We start from the raw sequence: 22705 nt of genomic DNA, 5'->3' as shown, positions 1-22705 counted from the left end.
GGGGGGGGGGGGGGGGGGGGAGGGGAGTGGCCCGGTCATCAGAGGCCCTCCCTGCCACCCCCCACCCCACCCACCTTCCCCCCGGCCGCACCGCTTGGCCTCTGCCTCCTCATGACGCTCAGCCTCCTGGGCCCGGCGCTGCCGCTCGGCCTCCATGTTCTGGAGCATGGCCTCCGTGAGGCTCAGATCCCATGACCGCAGCACAGTAGCCACAGCGTCCAAGGAGGCCACCTAGGGACCGACGGCACTGGCGAGGAGCTCAGAGCGTGGGTTCCATGCTCTGCTAACCTGGGAGGAGGCTCTGTTGCTATCCCGTGTTACGGAAAAAAGGCGCCAATGGGCTGAAACACGGCCCCAAAACCTTGACCATCCTGCTGCAGCTGCCCCCCAAAACGAGACACCCAAGGGTCCTCTGGGCCTCTCCCTACCAAGACCAAACGGTCTCCACGTCCGTTTCCGGGATCCCCTCCTCTCCACCCCGACTGGCCAGTCCCTCAGGCCCCCGGCAGGTGTCCACTGCCCTGTTTGCACACCCCGGTCCCAGTCGGCCCTCCCCTTCCCTGGCCGTCTGCACCTGCAGGGCACAGCCAGCCCCCGCAGCCCAAGCCTCCCCACCCCTCCAGGAGTGGTAAGGGGCCCGCCGTCGCAGGGGAGGGGGTGCTCCCGGCCACGCTCACGCACACACCTGCTCCGGGGTGCTGCCGTCTTCTGCGTACACCCGGGGGTCAGCTCCGAGCTTCAGCAGCACCTCCACGGCTTCCAGGTGCCCCCCGAAGGCCGCTCGGTACAGCGGCGTCCGGCCGAAGGCGCCCTGCGCGAGGGGCTCCTGAGCCAGGCTTCTTGGGGGCGGCCGGCGGCCCCCGCCCCGGCCCGACGCCCACCTTGCTGTTGGGGCTGGCGCCCTGCTCGGCCAGCAGCTGGATGGCCAGGGGCTGCCCGCCGGCCGCCGCCTCCGACAGCGGCGTGTTGCCGCGTAGCCCCGCTGGGTTCACTGGGCACGCGCGGCCGCCGGCCGCGCCGCCCCGCTCGTGCGGGCCCCGCTCAGCGGTCAGCAGCTTGCCTCGCTGCGCGCAGGTCCGCTCCGTGGCGCGCGGTGGAGCGCCGTGAGCCGCGGTGATCAGCGGGCGCCCGGGCCGCCCGCCGCCCGCCGCCTCCCGCAGGACAGCCTGGATCGCCCACGCCGTGGCCGGCCGGGCTGGCCGCCTCCCGCAGCCGGGCCCCGCGCTGCCGCTCCTCTCGCCGCCGCCGCTCGGCCTCCTCCGCCGCCTCCCGCCGCCGCCGCGCCGCCTCCTGCTCCCTCCGCACCAGGGCCACGAAGGCCTGCGGGCAGACCGGGCGAGGGAGACCCTCCCCGGCCCGAGTGCGGGGGTCCTGGCGCCCCCACGGCCGCGCAGCCAGCCTCACCTCCCTCTGCAGCTGCTCCATTTGCCGCTGGTAGTCCTGCTGCTCCCGCTGACGGCGGGCCAGCTCCTTCCTGGCCCGGAGCCGCCGGAAGGCGCACTGGAGGACAGTGGCCGCTCGGTCCTCCGCAGCTGGCCCTGCGGGGTGGGGGGAGAGGGGCTCTGGGGTCCCGGTCCTCTCCGAGCTGCCGTCCAGCAGCCCCCGGGGCCTCCCGCACCAGGCGCACCGGATCTCCAGGTCCACACGGCGAGCGGAGCCCGCACAGGGCTTTCCACCCAACCGAAGGCCAGAAATGTTCTAAAATCCACAAAGGCTGGGGCACCGCGCGGGCTCAGTCGGTGGCGCCTGCGACCCTTGATCTGAGGGTTGTAAGTTCGAGCCCCACGTTGGGTGCAAAGATTGCTTAAACCTAAAATCTTTAATATCTGCAAATGAGGCCACACTGCATTAATCCACTGGCGGAGAGCAGGGGAGGAGGTAGGAGAACAGAACCGAGAGCGGACGGAGGGCCCAGGCCTCCTGACCCTCCCCAGCCCAGACACAGCTGGGACCCCGGGAATCCCCAGCTGCGGACCCGCTGGAGGAGCTAGCAGGGAGCCTGAGGGATGGGGAGGAAGGTGGCCTCCAGCAGAGAAGTCCCGTGCACCCCCCCCCAGGACCCCTCCCCCTGAAAGCCAGGGGGCCCCCCTCAGCATTCAGGCACTCATGTGTGCAGGCTGGGCTGGCCAGGCTGAAGCAGGGGTCCCAACCCACCAGCCCACTGGGACTCGGGAGAGGGAGCCCAGGGTGTCGTCTTCCTGCACAGCTGCCCCCTGCACAGCAGCCACAGCAGAAGGTCTGAGCAGGACGCCAAGCCTCAGACCCCGCCTGCACCGGACAAGGGTCTGCACCTGGCCCTGCGGGCTCTCTGCCCACCTGAGGTCGGGTCGGTTACCTCTCTGGGCCTCCATGTCCCTTTCTCGGAAACAGGGCACTGATGGCAGTCACACCCCACGGGGCTTTTCAAGTCTAATGCTGGTGCACTGGTGGGCTCCGGAACGTTCCTAACTGCTCCGCGGGCTTGTGGAGTTCTCCGGGCATCACAGCGCTAACCACGCTCAGCGGGAAAAGAAACAGCCAGGGCAGGCGAGACAGACTGCAGGGGACAGCGTGGTGACCGTGTGGTGGCCCCAGGGACACAGGCCACGAAGCCCGCTCTCTGAAAACACCACAAGCCACGGAGGAGCCCCAGAGGGACTCAGTGAGACAAGGGGTCAGAGACCAGGCTAAGGCGGCAGGATGGCACTGGCGCAGGCGCAGAGACAGAGGGAAGGGACGCTCAGTCCCGCAGGCCAGTGGCGGTGTGGCGGGAAGTGGGGGTGGTGACCATGGGTGAAGTGAGCGGAGACGCAGCAGAAGGGGGGACAGGGATGCGAGAATAATTCGTGTCTCTGGGACGCAGAGACTAGCAATGGGGAAAATACAGATGAAATACATAAAAAATTCCTGAAATAAATCTTAAGAGTGACAAAAAATATGCCAGGAATCAAAACCACTAGCATCGCTCACATCCTAACCAGGTTGTTGCACCTTAAAAAAAAAAAACAAGAAAAGCTCCTCAAGGTCCCAGCTAGAAAAGCAAGCAAGTCGGGCTCTCCCGAATCAGAGCGTACGGGATTCTGAAGGGAAGCAGTAGCTGGAGAAGATTCCGTACGTGTTCTCCTCCCAGAGTGACGCCACTATGACCTGGGCGTGCAAAGGCGGTCGGCGAGCACGGGCGGGCGGTCCCAGCCGGGGGCGGGGGGCTTCACCTGGCAGCACCCACGGGAGGGAGGCGAGGCCGGGGCCGACCACAGCACCAAGCAGACAAGACCTGTGTGTGATTCGGAGCGCTCAGTAAAGCTTTGGGTTTGGGCTTGCCAGCGTGAGCTAATAACAACACAAAACACAATTTTGGAGATGCGCACGGAAAAAAAAAAGGATTTGTTGTTTATCTGAAATTCACATTTAAATGAGTGCCCTGTATGTTATCTGGCAGCCCTATTGGGTAGAAATCCTGAAGAACTCCATTCTTTGGGAAATGAAGAACCCTCGTGGGAAAGGAAGGCCCAGCTGCAAATCACTGAGTCCTTGATGGGCTCAAGGCGATCTGGGGGTCCCCCTCGCCTTGACGCCCGACAAAGACAAAATAAATCCTCTCTGGAGGAGAAGAACGTCATCCAGAACTCGGGCGTATCTCAACAAAAATTTTTTTTTGAGAGAGCGTATGCACGAGTTGGGGGAGGGGTGCAGAGGGAGAGGAAGAGAGAGAGTCCCCAGCAGACTCCACACTGAGCGCGGAGCCTGACGCGGGGCTGCTTCACCGGCTGAGTCACCAGGCGCCCCTCCAAAATGTTTAACATGCAATGTGCGGCACCCGAAAGATAATCAGGCAAATGAGGAAACACAATATGGCTGAAAAACGAAGAAAATGGTAAACAACAGAAGTAGACCCAGACAGAGCCGACGAGCGGCTCCGGAACGCGGACTTCCATTGACATGTTCAGGGAATTGAAAGACAGATTAAAAAGTCTGGGCAGAGAGCTGGAAACAATAATAAAGAACCCAATGGAAGTGTGAGAATGTAAAATACAAAACCTGAAACTGGGAGTCCGACGGGCAAGCCTCACGGCGTAACGGACACGGCCGCACACAGAACCTGTGAGCTGGAGCGCGATGCGAATGGACACGGCCGGGCTTGAGGCGCAGAGACGAGAGGGAAGGTCTAATGCCCAGGTCACTCGAGTTGCAAACGGAAAGGGCAGGGAGGAGGGAGCAACACCTAAAGAAAACTTTTCAAAACCAACAGACATCAAGTGACAGCGTTGACATGGGCTATGAATTCCAAGTGGGGCAAGTATGAAAACAAGCAGGGAAACACACACACCCCCCAAAGCACAGCCGGGTAACACTGCTAAAAACCCAGCAGAGCAGGAAAAGTCTTCACGTGAGTTAAAGGAAGGGGCACCTCGGGGGCTCAGCCGGTACAGCATCCACGTCTTGGTTTCAGCTCAGGTCATGATCTCAGGGTGATGAGATGGAGCCCCGTGTTGGGCTCCCTGCTCAGCGGGGAGTCTGCTTCTCCCTCCACCTCTTCCCCCGGTCGTACGTGCTCTCGCTCTCTCAAATAAATAAATAAAATCTTTTTAAAAATTTAAGGTGAGATAAACACACCTTCGGGCAAACAGAACCCAGAGGGGCCTGGCAGCCAGCCTCGCTTGCGGAAGGGACAGGAGGCTCGCTGCTGGCGGGATAGAGCCGCCGAGCCCGGTGCGCAGGTGCGGACAGGGCTGAGGTCCCACAGAGAGAGCCGCACAGACGCACGAGAGCTCAAACACACACAGAGTAAGAGCACGTACGTGGGAAGAGGGTAGGGGTGGTGAAGAGTGCGGAAGTCCGTGCGATGTCAGGACGGCGGGCAGTCACGCTAGACTTGAAAACTCCAGGGCAGGAGGCCGCGAGCTGCTTGCCGTAGAAACGTCGTGGCGGACAGAGCGCGAGGTGGCGCCCTCTCCCGCAGCACAGGCGACGCCCGTGACTTGCTTCTAGCCGCACCAGCACGGCCACAGCGATGGCGCTTCCCGGGCTGACGCAGACTGACTGGCCGTACAGCGGCCCGGGGCCAACCAAGAGCCAGGAGCCAGGCCTGCAACCGCGAGACACGAACCCGCCAATGACCCGAGAGACCCTGCGGTGCGCGCCTCCCACGCGAGCCTCCAGACGCGACTGCGGCCCTGGCCAGCGTCCAGATCGCCACTGCAGGTGCCCGAGACGGGGCGGCCCGGGTCCCACAGGACTGTGCGGCCTTTGGTTGCTCAGTGTAGGCCCGCTCGCCGGGCAGCAGGAAACAGAAAGGACGCCCGACTGTGGGTGGCAGTGAGCCTCGCTGGCACTAAAGAGAAGCAGCGCAGAAGAGAGGCGGCCGCCGCCAAGACAGCCGGGCTCTTGCCAGGCCGCTGCCGTCCAGAGACACGGCTCCAAAACACATCAACACCGCGGAGAGAAACCGAGGGATCTGAACACGTAGCGGGAAAGGTCAGCGCAGGCCTCTTGGTACTTGGCAGAACAAAGAGCGCCGCAAGCCCATGAGGACACGGAAGCCGCCACGGTGTGGCCGGCACAGCCGCCCGGCGGGCAGGGTGAGCGCCGAAGCCAGGCACCGCGGGCGGCACAGACTCGCCGGGCGCACAGGGAAGATTTACCGAAACTGACCAAAACCTGAGCCGTAAAGCACATTTAACAGACATCACGTACTTGAAATCACAGATCACTTTCTGAATGTAGCTGCATTAAGCTTAAGATGAAAGGAAAAATTAACTAGATACCCATATAGTTAGAAATTCTGAAATACATTTTATAACAAGCCCTGTGTCAGAGGAGAAAACACACAAAAAACGATAAAGGCCATGGAAGCGACCGTCCCGGCCACGCCCCGCGGGAGAGCCGCGCGGCACCTGAAGAAGGGGAGGGCTCGTCCGCGGACCCGGCCCGGCAGCACAGCCCGAGAGGGAAATAACCTTTTCTTATTTTTTTAGATTTATGTCTTTATTTTGAGAGGGCCCGGCAGAGGGAGAGGGAGAGAGACTCTCCAGCAGACTCCCCACAGAGCGAGGAGCCCAATGCAGCACTCGATCCCACGACCCCGAAACCACGAGCCTGATGCTTAACCAACGGCGCCACCCAGGCAACCCTAAGCTTTTGTTATTTTAAAGCAAGAAACTTGTGACTTGGAGGCCTGGGCTCTCCCGACCGACTCAGAATCTGGTAGCAGGAGGTGGGCGCCACCACTGCGAGCACCGGGCGGAAACCGGGGCCTGGGCTGCGGCAGGGAGGGGGTGGCGCTTGCAGGCGGCAGGCGGAGCGGCGGGAGGACGTCCTCCAGGCCAGACCGAAGGCGGAGCGGGCATCTCGGGAGCCTGTCGCTCTAGGACGCGGGGCAAGAAGGTGTGCGCAGCAGGCATCAGAGATGCTGGCCGCTTTCCACGAGTTTCTTCACAAAGACGAGCTCAGAATACAACTGGCTTGTTTGCACGGAAAATGGAAAAGCAATCGTGTTGGGAAATTCAAGGACCCCCTGGGTGGAAGCCGCGACTCTCTCAAATCAAAGAGTAAAGGACACAACTGACAAGATCTTTGAGGGCCACGTGCAATGAGAACTCAGCCTCCTGTGGGACAAAGTGAACGGGCTGGTGCCACATCCGCCTGGTGCCTCAGGGGAAAGCCGCCGGCTCCGTAAGCCCCGGGGCCCACACTCAGTGACCGGGAGGAGACAGAGCAGGGGACGCAAGGAGCCAGAGCGGCGTCTCCAAAGCCATGCGGGCGCAGCTGCAGGAGGAACCAGGACACGGAAACAGCAGACTGCCACGTGTCCGCGCGGCCCTGTTCCAGATGGTGAGATAGTGGCTGACTTTCTGTCACGGCTTCACAGTGTTACAAGGCACCGGATTTTGGGGGTGCTGTCTAGTGTCGTGCGTCTGTCCTGTGCTGGCGGAGCCCCACCCCCGCGGGTGCTTCTCTCCCTGTGCTCTTGCTGCTAAAGGGTCAGATCCGCTGCAGGGCCCCCGGAAGACAGCGGCACGTGAAACACCCCTAAATTCCCAGATCAAAGCCTGCGGGGCTTTTTTTGACCTTGTGAAAACCATCTCTTATGTTACAGACGCGAGACTGAGGCAGACAACGCAAAATCCAGGTGTGACTGTGCGTCAGGAAACCACGTGAGCCCCCAAAATAGGGAAAACCACCCCACCTGCTCCCCAGCGTTTGGGCTTGGGCTTGGTTTTCTGATTAATCAACACAAAATACGTAGAGCGGGCTGTGGCGCACAGTAAGCACGCAGCCAACGCTGCTCTCGGGACCCTCATCACCAGGCTCCTGCAGGAAAGGCCAAGCGGAAGAGCCACGCTCTTCCAATCAGAAGAGGGAATCAAAGAAAACGGAGTGCAGGGAAGAGCCTCTGTCAACCGACAGAGAGAACTAACTTCTTCAGTTCTGTTTCTGCCGAAAATGGGTAGTTTTTGGAGGGACTGAACTATTGCAAATTCAGTCGGAAGGCGGTTCGAATCCCAGCTGTGGTCCCCGGGCCGTTTCTCCTCAAAGGGACGCGGAGCACCTGTTACGCCACGCAGCTCTTGGTCTGATCCATATGTTGATTCCATCCCAGGAAACATTCACCACAAGTGGCTACTTTGGTGCGATTCGAAAGATCCAGTTGTCTAGGGGCACCTACTGGGCTCAGTCGGGAGGAAGGACGTGCGGCTCTGGATCTCAGGGTCATGGGTTCCAGCCCCACGTGGGGTGCAGAGATTACTTCAATAAATAAACTTTACTTTTTACAAATATTTATTTATTTGAGACAGCACAAGCGGGGGAGGGGCAGAGGCAGAGGGAGAAGCAGGCTCGCTGCCGAGTGGGGAGCCCAACACGGGGCTCGATCCCAGGACCCTGAGATCACGACCTGAGCTGAAATCAAGAGTCGGATGCTCAACCGACTGAGCCACCCAGGCGCCCCAGTGCAATAAACTTTAAAAAAATAATCCAGTTGTCTAGAACCCAGTCGTCAAACTTGCATAACTCATCTAAGAATGCAATTGGGGCGCCTGGGGGGCACAGCGGTTAAGCGTCTGCCTTCGGCTCAGGGCGTGATCCCAGCGTTATGGGATCGAGCCCCACATCAGGCTCCTCCGCTGTGAGCCTGCTTCTTCCTCTCCCACTGCCCCTGCTTGTGTTCCCTCTCTCGCTGGCTGCCTCTCTCTCTGTCGAATAAATAAATAAAATCTTAAAAAAAAATGAAGTTGACATTTAAAATTTCTCCTAACAAGTTTGAATAGTTGCAAAGGATCCGCTCTCTGGTGTAGTGATGAAATGTTAAAACACTTACTTTACCAATGGAATACGGATGCTGTGGCTGAGCTCCTTGCCACAGGAAGCGAGCTGCCGGTAATCCACGGTGAGAGACAGTATCACAAGGAGCCACATCAGCACCTGGGGCTGAGCGGGAGGCCTGGGTCCCGTCGGGAGGAACCAGCGGCCTGCCGCAGTGTGGACAGTAAACCTGCCTCCGAGCCCCACAAACAAGCTTGTGCATGGACACGGGTGACCGTCCCTGGAGGAAGGGCAGTAGCGACTCCCGAGAACAGGCACTGGGGCCCCAGACACCACGCTGATCCCCCAGTGGGCAGGAGACAGTGGGATTCGGGCCCCAGCTCACAGACCAGGCCTGGTAGTTCTGCGGGACCCCGTGTGGCCATTCCCTCAGCTCCTCAATGTGTAAACTGGATACTGTAGGACGCCCGCTGGAGAGACCCACGTGGCAGGACAGCCCAGAGAAAGCAAGGGTCTCACCCGACGGCCCACGAAGAAGCAAACCCTTCCCCAGCCAAGCCTCGGGATGAGACCGCAGCCCAAGAGAGACCCACGTGGGCTGTGCCTGGACGCCTGACCCGCAGGACTGAGAGAGGACCCTGGAGCCACAAGACTGTGACGCGTGAAGCAGCAACTGAGGACCAACACGTGGCTGTTCCAGCCACAGCCAACACACACGTGTCCGGCCACCAGGAGGCAGAAGCAGGAGCAGCTTCTGCCCCCATCATCCCCAGCGACCCCCCAGCGGTCTTTCTGTCCCTCCTCTCCAGGGCTCGCACCTCTGCGGGGGGAGGGCTCGGCTCCCAGGGAATGCTTCCACCGGGCGACGTAAGAATGGCCTGAACCGCAGTTGGAGGCCTCCGCCCGAGCACGAGTCTGACACACAAAGAAGGGCATTTCTACACCAACGGGGGTGACAGGTTCTGACCTCCCGTGGGGCAGCTCCCTGGTCCTCACGGGGGCCAGGAGGGCGATGTCTGGAACCCGGGTATCCCCTGCAGTGTGAGAACCCACGAGGATTCACACCCTCCAGGTAGGGAACCCAGGCCCACCGACGCCCTAGCTGAGGGCGAAGGGCACGGGGTAGGGGCAGGGGTGCTGAGCAGCAGCCGCGGCCACGATGGGTCTCAGGGACAAGAGTGGGGGTAGCAGGTGCACAACTTCCTGCTTATTTGTCACATACATTTATAGATATTAACTGATATCTTTTTCTACTCTATTCTCTAATTTTTAAAAAAGATTTTATTTATTTTTCTTGGAGAGAGAAAGAAAGAGGGCACGGGAGGGAGGGGCAGAGGGAGAGAGTCCCAAGCAGACTCCCCACCGAGCGCAGAGTCTGACACGGGGCTCGATCCCACCACCCTGAGATCAGGACCTGAGTTGAAACCAGGAGTCAGACTCTTAAGTGACTGAGCCACCCAGGCGCCCCTTAGTCTCTCATTTTTTTACATAAGACTTGTTGATACCGGTAAACTTTACAATTTAGTATTTAAGCTTCAGAAAATCCAGGTTCCCGGAGGGATGTGAAGGTGATGCTGGACTGCTGGAAGGACCCTCAGAATGTCTTCACTCCTCCAGAGGTTGCAGTGCGTTAGGCAGAGGCTCTGCGAGGGCGCGTACGTGTGAACGGCGGTGCGGAGGCCGCAGCCCGAGGGCTGGAGCACGTCCTCCTCGGTTCCGCTCTGCAGTGCTGGGGCCGCGGCCAGAGTTTCCTCCCCTGTTCTGCCAACAGGGGGCACAGGAGGAGGGTTGGAAGGCAGGATGGGGCAGAAGGGATTTCCTCTTTCCCGCCTACATGTTCTCGCGCCTCAGCAGCGACCATGCGGCTAGCTCTCTGCCACAATGCGAGCGGTCCTTCTGAACCATGTCACGACCTCACCCGAGCTAGGCGCCTGGAGAGATGGGGCCCCATCACCCCCCGCTGCACCCAGGCAGGTAAGCAGAGTCAGGGGTTACAACAGGTTGAGCAGGGAAGTGCCAATCGGCTCCAGGAAGAAATAGCCTGCTTCCAAAAAACTTTTTTTTTTTTTTTGGCAGGAAATGGTTAATGTTAGTCTGGAAACCTTCCACCTGACCAGGGTCCTTGCAAAGGGTCAGAGAAGACGCCCTTCGTAGAACCGTAGAACGAGAAGAAAGACACTTGTGAGTGAATGCAGAACTCACTCGGCGGGGGGGGGGGGGGTGGCCAGATTCTAGAAGAGAAGAGGTTAAGTGGCTGCAAGATGGTGTTGGTGTCCTGAGGGGCAGCAAGCCAGAGTGGCGGTCAGGACGCTCAGGAAGAGCCAAGCGGGAGCTCATGGAACTTCCTCATACCCACCAAGACGGTGAACAAGAGAGAAACAGTACTTTCCTAGAGGAATTGTAGATTTCCACAGCAACGTGAAGACTTGAGGGACCCACATACATATAGTCAGCTCGTCTCTGCAAAGGAGCAAAGAAAACACAACGGAGCACAGACAGTCTCTTCAACAAACGGAGGTGGCACAACGGGTCACCCACACAAAACAACAGTGACTCTGGGCACACACCTTACAGCCTTCACAAAAATCAACTCAGAATGGATCACAGACCAGGGGCACCTGGGGGACTCAGTCAGTGGACTGTGCAATTCTTGATCTTGGGGTTGTGGGTTCGATCCCCACGCTGGCTATAGATATTACTTTAAAACTGAAATATTTTTCAAAAACTGGATCACAGGGGCGCCTGCATGGCTCAGTCAGTTAAGCATCTGACTCCTGGTTTCAGCTCAGGTCATGATCTCAGGGTCATGGGATGGAGCCCTGTGTTGGGCTCTCTGTTCAGCAGGCAGTCAGCTTGAAGATTCTCTCCTTTTTTTTTTTTTAATTTATTTATTTGACAGAGAGAGACAGCCAGCGAGAGAGGGAACACAAGCAGGGGGAGTGGGAGAGGAAGAAGCAGACTCATAGCGGAGGAGCCTGATGTGGGGCTCGATCCCATAACGCCGGGATCACGCCCTGGGCCAAAGGCAGACGCTTAACGACTGTGCCACCCAGGCGCCCCTGAAGATTCTCTCCTTCTGTCCCTCTCTCCACTTCTGCGCGCTCGCTGTCAAATAAAAAAAATTTTTTTAAATGGATCATAGACCTAAATGTAAACGCAAAACTATAAAGCTCCTAGAAGAGGACATAGGAGAAAACCGAGGTGACCTTGAGTATGGTGACGATTTTTAGATACAATATCAAAGGCACCATCCATGAAAGAAATAATTGATACACTGGGCTTTTGCTCTGCGAAAGACACTGTCAGAGAGTGAGAAGACAAGTCACAGCCTGGGACAAAGTATTTGCAAAAGCTGCATGTGATAAAGGACTGATATCCAAAATATACCAAGAGCTCCTGACACTCGACAGTGAGGAGACAAACAACACAGATAAAAACTGCGCCGGAGACCTTAATAGACACCTCCTCAAACAAGATAGACAGCTGGCAAATAAGCATAGAAAAGATGCTCCGCCGGGTGGAGGGAGGGGGTAAAAGGGTGACGGGTATTGAGGAGGGCAGCGCGGTGATGAGCACTGGGTGCTGTACGTGACTCGTGAATCGTGGAACACGACATCGAAAACTAACGATGTACTGTGTGTGGCTGACGGAACATAATTTTTAAAAAATATGCTCCACATCATATGTCATCAGGGAAATGCAAATTAAAACAACGAGATTCCATGACACGCCCGCTAGAATGGCCAAAATCCAGAGCGCCGACGACACAGATGCTGGTGAGGACGCGGAGCGACGGGAGCGCTCACCCGTGGCTGGCGGGAGAGCAGAACGGTGCAGAGACTCTGGAAGAGAGCGTGGACATGTCTCACAAAATTAGACTTGCTCTTGCCACGTGTTCCAGCAACCGCGTCCCGTGGTATTTACCCCAAAGAGTTGAAAACTTACACCCACATCGAGACCTGTGCATGGATGTATGTAACAGCTTTGTTCAGAATCACCAACACCTGGAAGCAGCCGAGTCGCCCTCAGCAGGCGGACAGATACGTGAACCGCGGCCCCTGCGGACCACGGAATGTTTCAGCGTTAGATAGAAATGCGCTCTCAGCCGTGGAAAGACGCGGGGGAACCTGAAACGCACGTTGCGAAGTGAGAGAAGCCAGTCTGGAAAGGCTCCACCGTGTGTGACTCCCAGTCTCCGACGTTCCGGAAAAGGCAGAACCCTGGAGACCGACGAGTGGTTGCAGGGGCTGGGGGGCGGGAGGGACAGTCAGAGCACAGAGGGCCTAGGGCAGTGAGACTGCCCCGTACGACGGTCTGCTGGTGGATACACGTCGTTCCACGTCTGTCCAAACCCACAGAAGGTCCGGCACCTGGAGTGAGTCCTGAGGTCAACTAGATGCTGGGTGATGAGGCTTCATGACGTGTGCCCGCGTGGGTCCATCAACTGTGACGAATGCACCACTCTGGTGGGGATGATGATGATGGAGACATTGTACATGATCGCGGTAGAGGGTATGAGGGAAAGCTCTGCACTTCCCCTCAATTGAAGGGAACCTAAAACTGCTCTTAAAAAAATAAAGCCTTAATTGAAAAAAACAAAAACAAAAAAACCAGACAAACAGTTCTGAGGAAAGCAGGAGTAGTGGTTCCCATCCTATCTGCATGGAGTTCACCTGTCTGGCCTTTGCAGAAAACAAATGAATAGTGGAAGAAGACGGACCACGGTGAACTTGGACAGGTGGCAAACCGCTGTCTTCCCTGGAGCAGACCAAGCCGGCCCCTGGCGCCGTGCTGTGGGTGGTACAGACCCGTTGATCCGGCAGGCGCTTTCCTCCGCATCCTCGCCGCGGACCACAGCCTCACCCCCCTCATCTGGCCAAGACAGCAATACACCTTCACCGTCTTCTCTCAAGAGGACGGCCATGCTCTGACTTCCTGCAATACTACGGCTCATAGGGACCGCGGGAGGCCAAGGGCCGCCCCAAAGATGTCCTTGTCGTGTGCCCTGGAGCCTGGGAATGTGCTGTGTGACATGCAGGGGGGATTAAGGCTGCTAATCAGGTGACCTTAGAACAGGGTGATCATCCTGGACTATGCGGGTAGACCCAATGTAATGACAAGGGTCCCTCAGTGTGGGAGAGGGGCAGAGGAGCCCGCAGGGAGCTGTTGCAACAGTGCTGACCTGGAGGCGGCGGGGCCACAAGCCAGGGGACAGGAGCACCCCAGCAGGCGGAGAAGGGCAAGGACACAGGTTTCCCTCTAGAGCCTCTGGAAAGGGTCGCAGTTCCTAAGGCCTTTTCTGTGAGCACTTGGGCCCGTGTCAGACTCTGAACCCACGTATGTGCAGGGGAACGAACAAGCGCTGCTGCAGACTGCTGAGTGTGGGCTGCTCAGCCACAGGAAGCTCACCCAGGAGCCCAGATCTCCCTGCCGTCACGCGGGCCCTCAGACTTCCGGACGGAGGGGGACAAAACCACCAGCCCGGGGCAGCCTTCGGGGTTCGTAAATCGAGGACTTGCTAGGACATCGAAAGGTCAAAAATAAGTGGTTGTGCCTCGTACCTCCTTCCATCAAGAAAGCAGCCCAGCGGTGGGCAAGCGCGCCAGGGCTTGAGAGCAGCTCGGCGTACCCGGGAATACCGCCCCGCCCCATTTACTGAGACCCAGAAGGCTAATGGTCCCCGCAGGTATTTGTGGGGGAAGGATGCCCTGTGGAACCCCTGGCAAGCCCCCACGGGACGGGGCGGCATGGACTCCACGCTTCTAGAGTAAGGCTGTGCCTGTCACGGCAGAACGCGGTTCCAAGGCCCTGGTGGAGACTGGGAGTCCAATCGGGGCGAGAGCACGTGCGTCAGGGGAGCCCATCACAACCTGCGGTCCTCACTCCGGGGACTCCTGGCATTGGGCAGCCACAGCGGGAACCCATCGCAGGATAGACATGAAGCAGACAGCCGGGCCACGCTCTCCTCTCTTCTGTAGTATCGATGCCTCTCCTCAGCCCACAGCCACGGCCTCCTGGGACGAGAGGTGGTGGAGGAAGCCTCGGCACGGACGCGCAGACGCGCGGACAGCTGAGTCCACACGGCGGCACTAACTCAAACTGACCGCTGCCACATCACAGCTCCTCCGTCAGGGGACCCTGCAGGGCAGCGGTGCGGGCAATTGCCCAGGGGCACCTGGTCATCTGCTCCCTGTGGATGCGAAGAGTGGCCTGGGGTGCACAGAAAACTGGCCCCAGGACAACGGTGAAAGGCTTGGCTGGTTCATCGGGAGCCGGAAGCGAACCACGGAGACAGGCAGGGCTGGGAAAGGCATGCGCGGGGCAGGCGGCAGGAGCAGGCTCGGGGCGCCAGCGCGTGGGGCTGGCTCTGCCTCTCAATGGGACGGCTGCGGAGAGAGTCCACCGCAGAGGAGACATCGGACACCCGGGTGTATGTCACAAGTGTCCTATGGATGTCGGCCAGCCTCTCTCCCCGGCCACCCAGTGCTGCTGCGAAGGCCAGTGCACGGAGCGGCCGAGGTGGCAGGGATGCTGGGGACACCGGGGCCCAACAGCACGAGCCGCTCTCATCAAGGCCGATCCAGATCAGACACTGCCCAGTGACCTTCTCGTGCCGACCCCTGGGCTCCGGCTGATGCTTTGGACCCGTTGTCAGAAACGCAGGCATTGGCGAGGAGACTGGGGGAGACGCCCTTTGAACGGACTTCTCAGAATAAACCCAGAGTGTGAGAACGGTGTACCCGTGTGATGCTGGCCAGTGTCTCCACTGCAAAGAAGGCTCTGGGTCAGCAAATGGACACAAAGACTTGTTCCCAGGGCTTACAAGCCACGTGGCCATGGCAGCGGGATGGGGCCCACACACGTCTTCATCCTCTGGGTGTCCAGGCCCGAATGCAGCCGTCCTACTGGACCCCTTCCATGCGAGGCCCACACCCTTTATTTTGGCTGACGTGGGTTCCTACGGGGAGACTCCTACTGGCTTGGCTGTTCACGCTGCCATCTGCACAGACCTACTAACCCCGAATGCACAGTCTGAGCCCCCACCTCGCAGCAGAAAGAGGCAGGGCAGTGGGGCCTGTCTAGCCTCATGCCACGGTCCAGAACAGCTGGCCTTAGAGAAGAGAGGACAGGCCTGCTGTCCTCAGGACAGGACTTGGGACTCCCACCTCATCAGCTCGGGTGCTGTTCTGAGGAATTCGGTGGGAGCCCCCTGTCCAGTACAGAAACTGAAAAAGGGGCCTGGGGACAGATTCTGTCCCTCCTTCCCCAACAATGAGAGGGTGACCTAAGCGTGGACGGCTTCTTCCCGGGAGTAACGGCAGGCCACGGGCACAGGTCGAGACGGTTCCTGGCGGAGCTGCAGTTGAGGGTACAGCCAGCACTGGCTTCTAGTGACAGATGGGACTTCCCGCTCAGACTCATCTGGGGCCTGGCCTGTGCCCTGCACTCCCTCTCACGTCTGCCTCTTTCCCAGACCAAATCTCCACCTACTGAATATCCTTCCAGCACATTCCATTTCTGCTTAAATTGCAGAGAATCAGGGGCGCCTGGGTGGCTCAGTCATTAAGCGTCTGCCTTTGGCTCAGGGAGTGATCCCGGGGTCCTGGGATCGAGCCCCACATCAGGCTCCTCCGCTGGGAGCCTGCTTCTTCCTCTCCCACTCCCCCTGCTTGTGTTCCCTCTCTCGCTGGCTGTCTCTCTCTCCGTCAAATAAATAAATAAAATCTTAAAAAAAAAAATTGCAGAGAATGAGTCCTACTATGCATAATCCAGAACCACGATTAATACATCGTGTGTAGATAACTTTTCTAAAACCCGTGGGCAGGACTTTACAAACCATCTGTGGTCCACCCCTGTCCTCGGGACAAGGTCAGGCTCCTTGTCCTGGCTGGCAGCGTGTGGGTGGGGTGCTGGGAGTTTATCCTGGGGCAAGGCCAGCACCACCCACACAAGACCAAGCTTGTGTGAGGGTTGAGACCAGCCACTCTGTGGGGGACAGGCCAGAAGTAAAATGGGAGTCTGGAGGTGAAAAGACCAAGGCCAGGGTGGGAGGGGCGGGGAGGAGGGAGAGAGAGAACACAAAGACCTCTCTGTGGGCATGAGGGCTTGGGCACATGATCACCAGGGTGCAGTGGAGAGGAAGGGGATGAAGGGTTTGCACTTGGACGTGCTGGTGAGTGTGAAGACACCCAGGACAGGGCTGGGGGTTGCAGCGGAATATGGATTCAGGGCACAGGACGATGGTTTGCTAAAGACAGGGCTCTGGAGGTCAGTGTCCAGACCACAGTGGAGGACGCCAGCCCGAGAAGACAGCTTGGGGAGCCTGGGGGGCTCAGTCTGTAAGCTACCCACTCTCGATTTTGGCTCAGGTCATGATCTCAGGGTTGTGAGATCAGGCCCCACCTTGGGCTCCCGGCTCGCTCTCTCTCTCCCTCCCCTTGCCCCCCCCCAATAAACAAATACATAAATAAAGGACGACCACCACCTGCGACAGAGGCCCTGGGCACAGGCTCCCAAGAGTGGGTGGGAGAGGCACGGTGGGACACCAAGGTGGCACCCCCTCTCCAGTCCCCAGGACGCCCGCCAGCGCCCCGCTGACGACCGGAGGGACGCAGCGGGAGGGGGAAGGCCCCCTACGACCACGGCGAGTTAAAGGCGCGAAGGAGAGGGACTCCCGGACAGGCCGCGCCCCTGGGAGGCGGGCACCGGACCAACCCCGCCCAGCCCTCTCCGGGAAAGCACGGAGCTGCAGCCGTCAGAGAGGGCCGGGGTTCGCTCCACCTGCTCCGGGGAGGGCCGCGCGGCTCCGCGAGAACCCGCGCGCGTGCACGCGCACATGCCCATGCACGCACACCATGCGAGTCCCGGCCCGGGGCAGCCCCCTTCCTGCCAGCATACCCCCAGGCCTGCCCATCCCCGCCCGCCCCGAGCGGACGCGGGGCGCGCAGGCTCTCACCTGCGGGGGCCTCTGGGCACTCAGGGGCCGCGGGCTGCTTGGCCGGCCGGGCGGTCTTCCTCGGCGGCTGGCGGGTCTCTCCCGGCTTCCCTGGGGGAGGGGGCGGTCAGTGCGGTGGAGGCGTGGGGTCACCCCTTCCCATCACCCTCGGGAGGCGTTTCTGGGCTACAGGGAGGACAGGTGCTTCTTAGCTGTTACGGAGCGCGCACCCGGGGCGTGTCCTCCACGGCAGTCCGGCGTCGCCCCTTGGGGTGCCGCGCGGGGGCGCCGGTGAGCCCAGCCGGCGGGACAGCCCCTACCCCTGGGCGCTGAAGCCCCAGCTCTAGCGAACGCAGGTGTGGCCAAGTCCCCGGTGGGAGGACCTGCCGCTGCTCTGCCCCACCCCTAACGCGGCCCGCCGTCCTGGCCCGTATCCCTGTGTGTCCGCCTGCGCTCCCCGGTGGTGGCCTGCTGTCGACCACCCCCTGAAGCTTCAGGGACAGGGCTGAGTGGGAGGAGAGGAGGGTGCTCTCAGCAGGGCTGTGCTGGGCAAACCAGTCAAGCCAGTGTGGCAGAGCTGGCTGGGATGGGGCCCTGGGCGTGGGTGTGAGTCAGCGGCCCCAGGCTGGGGAAACGCTGGGGAGGAGGCTGTCTGGGGCCTCCTCCCAACAGGATGCCCAGGGACGCCAGCACTGGGGCCGGCCCTGCACCCCCCCCTCCCACCAAAGGCCTTTATTTCTGTGGGCAGGGCAGGTGGACCCCCAACCAGGAGGCATGGAGAGCCCCTGCCCCACTCTAGAGCAGGCTGGACTGTTCCTTGCTGCCCCATCTCAGTCCACAAAATGCCATCTGGGTCTCAGGCCCCGTCTCTTCCACCAGCCCCCGGCAGGAGGCCACCAGGCTGGGCGAACGGTTTGGTCCTCTCCACAGAGCACCCCAGGCAAGCCTGGGCCCCTGTGCGGCTCAGAGGAGTGTGCTGGCTGGGGGGCTCCCAGGCTAGCTGGGTTGGGATTGTTGTGGCCAGTGAGGGTCTCTGGATGGTGTGATTGGGATGCCGCTGCTGGGCCCGTGGGCTGGTGAGTTGCCCCGGACCAGGGGCGGGGCGGGGGCGGGGGAGGAGGCGCTGCGGCCCGCCCAGGGCAGGACCAGACTCGTTGCTATACACAGCTGGCGATCTGGTTGCCGAGAGTCACCTCCTCCAGTTTCTCGGTCTCCCTCCCAGTCTGGCCAACGAGGCCCGTGGCCTGTAAAGTCCTGCGCCCTGTGTCAGCACGTTAGTCAGCCCTCGCGCCTGGGTGAGCCACCACGCCGCCGAGTCCCTATAAACTCCCCAGCGTGGCCCAGCCCAACGAGTGGGGCCCGTGAGGCCCACAGGCAGCACCGGGGCCCGGAGCGGCTGCGCCACAGGCACCAGCCGAGGGGCAGGGCAGGAGCAGAGGGCCCACTGTGGCCTCCCAGGGATGCCCGCTGTGCCCGCCTGATCACGGCTGGCCAGCGATGAGCCAGGGCCCCCAGGGAGCTGACACCTGGTAAAAGGTGCCGGATCGGGGCCATGTCGGGGAAACGAAGTCGGGCTCGAAAACCCCGAGGCAGGAGGGCCGGCAAGGCACAGCAGGCCTTGGGTCAGCAGGGCCCTGAGGCCGAGCCCCCGCCCCCCGCCGCAGGGGGCCCTCAGGACAAGGTGGGGGTGGCCCCTGCAGAGCACGTGACCAGCAACAAGCCAGCTGCCCAGGGACACCCCAGGGTGGCCAAGCCAGAGCAGCCACAAGCAGCTGAGGGGCCAGTGCAAGCCACTGCTCTGGGGTCCGAGCTGGTGTTGGTCCCCCCTGCGGACATGGAAGGCTGTGGGGCAGGGGGCCTCACACCGGGCCTGGGTCCCGAGCTGCTGAGGCTCCACGAGGTCCAGCTGTGCCTGGCCCAGGAGCAGCGGCTGCTGGAGGACCGGCGGCAGCAGGTCCAGCTGCAGATGCAGCTGTGGCAGGAGGAGCAGCTGTGGAGGGAGCAGCTGTGGCAGGAGGAGCAGCTGTGGCTGCAGCAGCTACAGGAGGAGCAGGCCTGGGTGCGCGTGGAGGGGCTGGAGCTGGCCATGGCACTGGAGCAACTCCGGAGCGAGGGCCTTGAGGTGCTGCAGACCCAAGGCCAGGTAAGGGGGTGGGGGAGGCTCCGCACAGTCTGTGGGGGTGTGGTAGCCATGCAAGCAACCTACGGATACCTGCTGGACCATGTGCTGAGGCCAGGGTGGCTGTGGGATAACTGTGGGTCCATTTTCACACCGCACAGGGTGACCATGTGACAGCAAGCCCTCCCAGGCTGGCCCAGTGTTTGGAGGGTAGAGAGTGCCCAGAAAGGATATTTGTTCAGGAAAATTGAGGCAGAGGTATTCCTACAAAGGACCCAAGCATCCTGGCCAGGTGGGCCAGGGCAGGGAGCTGCTGGAGCTGTCCAGGGCAGTGTTTGGGGTGTGTAGGGGGAGGGCTGCAGCAAGGGCCTAGGTGGACAGTCAGCAGGCAGCAGAAGTGAGGATCGTGCCCACCCCCCCACACCCCCAACAGGGCTTCCCGGCAGGCTTCCTGGCCACCCACCCCGTCTCCACTGTTTATTGCAGTCTGTGTTCCCAGGGCTTGAGATCACAGAAGAAACATGCGGCCCTGGGACCATCATCCTCATTCCAGAAAGGCTGCTTCCTCAGACGCCGCTGGGGCTATTTTGGGAAACCAAACCGGGTCTAACCCCGGCTTGGCATGGAAGAGTAGTCACCGTCACCCCAGCTGGGCGCGTGATCTGCGAGCCCTCTGAGGTCCAGGGACTTGGGTCAGCCCCCCTCCAAGCAGAGGGGCTGCATCTGGGGAACAAGCTGGGTGCTCCGTTAGCCAACACAGACCCCGGCGCAGGCCTGGGTGCTGGAAGGACCCAGAACTGCAGCCTGGAAGGTGTTGACAGCTTCACAGAGAACTCCTGAGTGCCACGACAGAGAAGAAGTGGGACTCAGAGAAGGGAAGGACAATGGGTGGGGGTAGGAATGAGAGGAGGTGCCCTTCCTGACCCACAGCAGGACTGAACCAAGGGCGAGCTGTCACCATTCACTCTGGGAGTGGCTATGGAGAGGGTGGCCTGAGAGAGCAGCCGCAGGCAGAGAAAAGCAAGGGGATGGCCCAGGTGGAACAGAGGGTCAGAGTGGACCACACACATAGGGCCTGAGAACCCCCAACATGCATTCTGAGTGAGCTCTGTCTCAGAACCTGTGTTCAGTCCACATGGGCCTGCACTCCATCTCCATGTGTTCTAACGCTATGCTCCTCCCAACACTGCCCCTGGTCCCCGCCCAGGGCACAGGTCTCAGGGTCAGGGTCTGGAATGGACTTCTGAGCCTTGAATCCTCAAGATTCAGAGATCCCCTGAAAGCCACTCTCAGAGGGAAGGGTCTTCTCAGAGCACCCCTGGCAGCTGCAGCGAGGGTCTCACAAGTCGGTGTTGGAGTGGAGGTGCTCTGGGGGTCAGACGCACTTACCAGCAACAGCTCTTGGCTCGGCTCCAGGGAGGGATGTCTGCCACTTCCCTGATGCAGCTCTGGGCCCCCCTTTCTTGCTGCTCATTTTCCTGGGGGCAGGTAGGAAAGGTCAAGGGGTGTGTGCTTAGAGTGGCCTGTGTGGACAGATAGCCTCATGTCCTCCCCCACCCCCCACCCAGCTTCCTGCCAGCTTCCAGACCCACCTGCCTGTTCCTGCTTTTTGGCCCAAGTGTGCCCAGCAGCTTCCGGGGGAATGCTTGCAAGGACCCCCAGGGCTGGGTGTCTGGTACCTACTTAGCTGCTCCGAACCACCGGGCTACCAGCTGAACAAGCTTCGTCCTAATACACAGCGCCACCCCGCTCTGCCGAAGCCGCCGCGCTTCCCCACTGCCCACAGCCCACCCAAAACACCCACACTTCTGTGCCCCCAACCTTCTCTTGTTCCAGCCTTGACGCGCGTTGTTGTCAGGGCCTGGAAGCAATGCCTTTCTCCCTAGTCCAGGCGGCTGACCCCAAAGTTTATTTCCCCTGAGAGGCCTCCCTTGGCCCAGGTTGGGCTGGGTCCCCCTGCCTCCCCCACTGCACAGGTGCGGCACGGCAGCATGGCCTGGGCCCCGGTGTGATCCCTTGCCTGTGTGCCCACCACCTTCTGCTGGTGGGGTGTCTCAGAGCGTTTCGGGGAGGAATTAACAAAACAGAAAGCAACCCTGGAAACCTAGAAGATGGGATCATGTGGCAAGAGGGACAAGGAGGAAGGGGACCAGAGACTGACAGGAAGAGTTCTCCAGCATGGACTGGGGAGGGAGAAGCCTTGGGCAGGGGACTTGGCTTGGACACATGGTGGACCGCAGGGTAGGCCCTAAGTGGGATCCAGTGGGGAACTGAGGTTCTGAGCAAGGATCTGAAGTGTTTCGGGGGGACTGAGGACTTCTTGGGGGGGTCAGAGTGTGCTTACAGGGTCCCCTGTCCACGTGGAACGATGCTAGCAGGGCATCGTGAAGGACTCTCCGAGTTCGTGAGGGGTCATGTACATGGGCATGGTTCTGTGGGGGAGGGGCCTGGTGCTCGTGGAATCCTGTGCTGGGGGGTCAGCGACTGTGGGCTTCCCTGTTTGTGTGTGGGGTTGGTGTGTGTCTGGGTGATAGGCGTGTGGGGCTGCTGTGCACGTAGGGTCCCCTACATGTGGAGGCGTTGGTGTGTAAGGAGGCAGGTGTGTGTGGCAGCCCTTGTGTGTATCTTGATGTGCCTGTGGGGTCCCATCTACGTGGGGGTATTGGCCTGGAGGGGACTGGTGTGTGGGACGCTCCCTTGTGTCCCAGGTGTGGGCAGGGGGTCTACGGGCGCAGTGTCTCTGTGTGTCAGTGGGGTCCCAGGTACTTGGGAGTATTGTATGCAGAGGTCGGGGGTCCTCTGTGAGGGCATCGGCTTACGGGGTGCCCGGGTGTGGCGGGGGGTCCCCGGGGCTCGCGGGGTCCCCAGGCCCTGGCCCGCCACGGGCTCGACGCCGCCCCCGCGACCTCACCTGCCTCACCTGCCTCCCCCAACTCGCCGGCCGGGCGAGAAGTCCCGCCCCCGACGTCGGGCTGACCCGTTTCCTAGCGACTGAGCCGGAACTTCCGAGTCACCTCGACTTCCGGGGCGAGGGTCAGGGGTCAGGCATAGGGACCTTGAGCTTCGGCGAGCGGATGGGCGCCGGGGGCGGCGGGCCCCGGGAGGCGGGGCCTCGGCGGCGGCGGCGGCGGCGGCCGGGGACCCGGGGCCGGGAGCGCGGCGGGGCCGGGGGCCGCGTGCGGGGGCGGCGGCGGGCGGCGGAATGCGGGCGCGCCGCGGGTGGGGCGCCCGCCCCCAGGTGCTGCCCGGCAGGCCGGCGGCGGGAGCGGCGGGCGGGGCGGGGGCGGGCGCGTGAATCAGGCCGCGCGGCGGGCGGGCCGCGACAGGGAGTGGCTGCCGGACCGACCGGACCGCGAGGCCGCTGGGCGGCGGTCGGCTCCTGCTGCCCTTGTCCCGAGACCCCGCGCACC

At 60.9% G+C, this 22705-nt stretch overlaps 1 protein-coding gene across 3 annotated transcripts in view; it reads right to left on the bottom strand.

Moving 5' to 3' along the window:
* The window catches only part of LOC103656709 (IQ motif and ankyrin repeat domain-containing protein 1-like), a 23064-nt gene extending 2295 nt beyond the window's left edge, over nucleotides 1–20769 (bottom strand). Inside the window, exons 1-7 of one of the 3 annotated variants that reach the window (XM_040626160.1) lie at nucleotides 20685–20769; nucleotides 17198–17287; nucleotides 1405–1538; nucleotides 1180–1320; nucleotides 882–1079; nucleotides 686–811; nucleotides 75–231 (exon numbers count right to left, since the gene is read on the bottom strand). In XM_040626160.1, the coding sequence (XP_040482094.1) occupies nucleotides 75–231; nucleotides 686–811; nucleotides 882–1079; nucleotides 1180–1320; nucleotides 1405–1538; nucleotides 17198–17287; nucleotides 20685–20769 (931 nt within the window). Of the gene's footprint in view, nucleotides 1–74; nucleotides 232–685; nucleotides 812–881; nucleotides 1080–1179; nucleotides 1321–1404; nucleotides 1539–4780; nucleotides 5066–10313; nucleotides 10702–17197; nucleotides 17408–20684 lie in introns of those variants that run through there. The other 2 variants (XR_005833791.1, XR_005833792.1) reach the window with 2 other exon arrangements.
* Nucleotides 20770–22705: the final 1936 nt, after the last annotated feature.

Source organism: Ursus maritimus, unplaced genomic scaffold, assembly GCF_017311325.1.
Source record: "Ursus maritimus isolate PB19 unplaced genomic scaffold, ASM1731132v1 scaffold_9, whole genome shotgun sequence".
Lineage (NCBI taxonomy): Eukaryota > Metazoa > Chordata > Mammalia > Carnivora > Ursidae > Ursus > Ursus maritimus.
The sequence above is the reverse complement of the archived record's forward strand: the minus strand, read 5'-3'. Positions and strand labels throughout refer to the sequence as shown.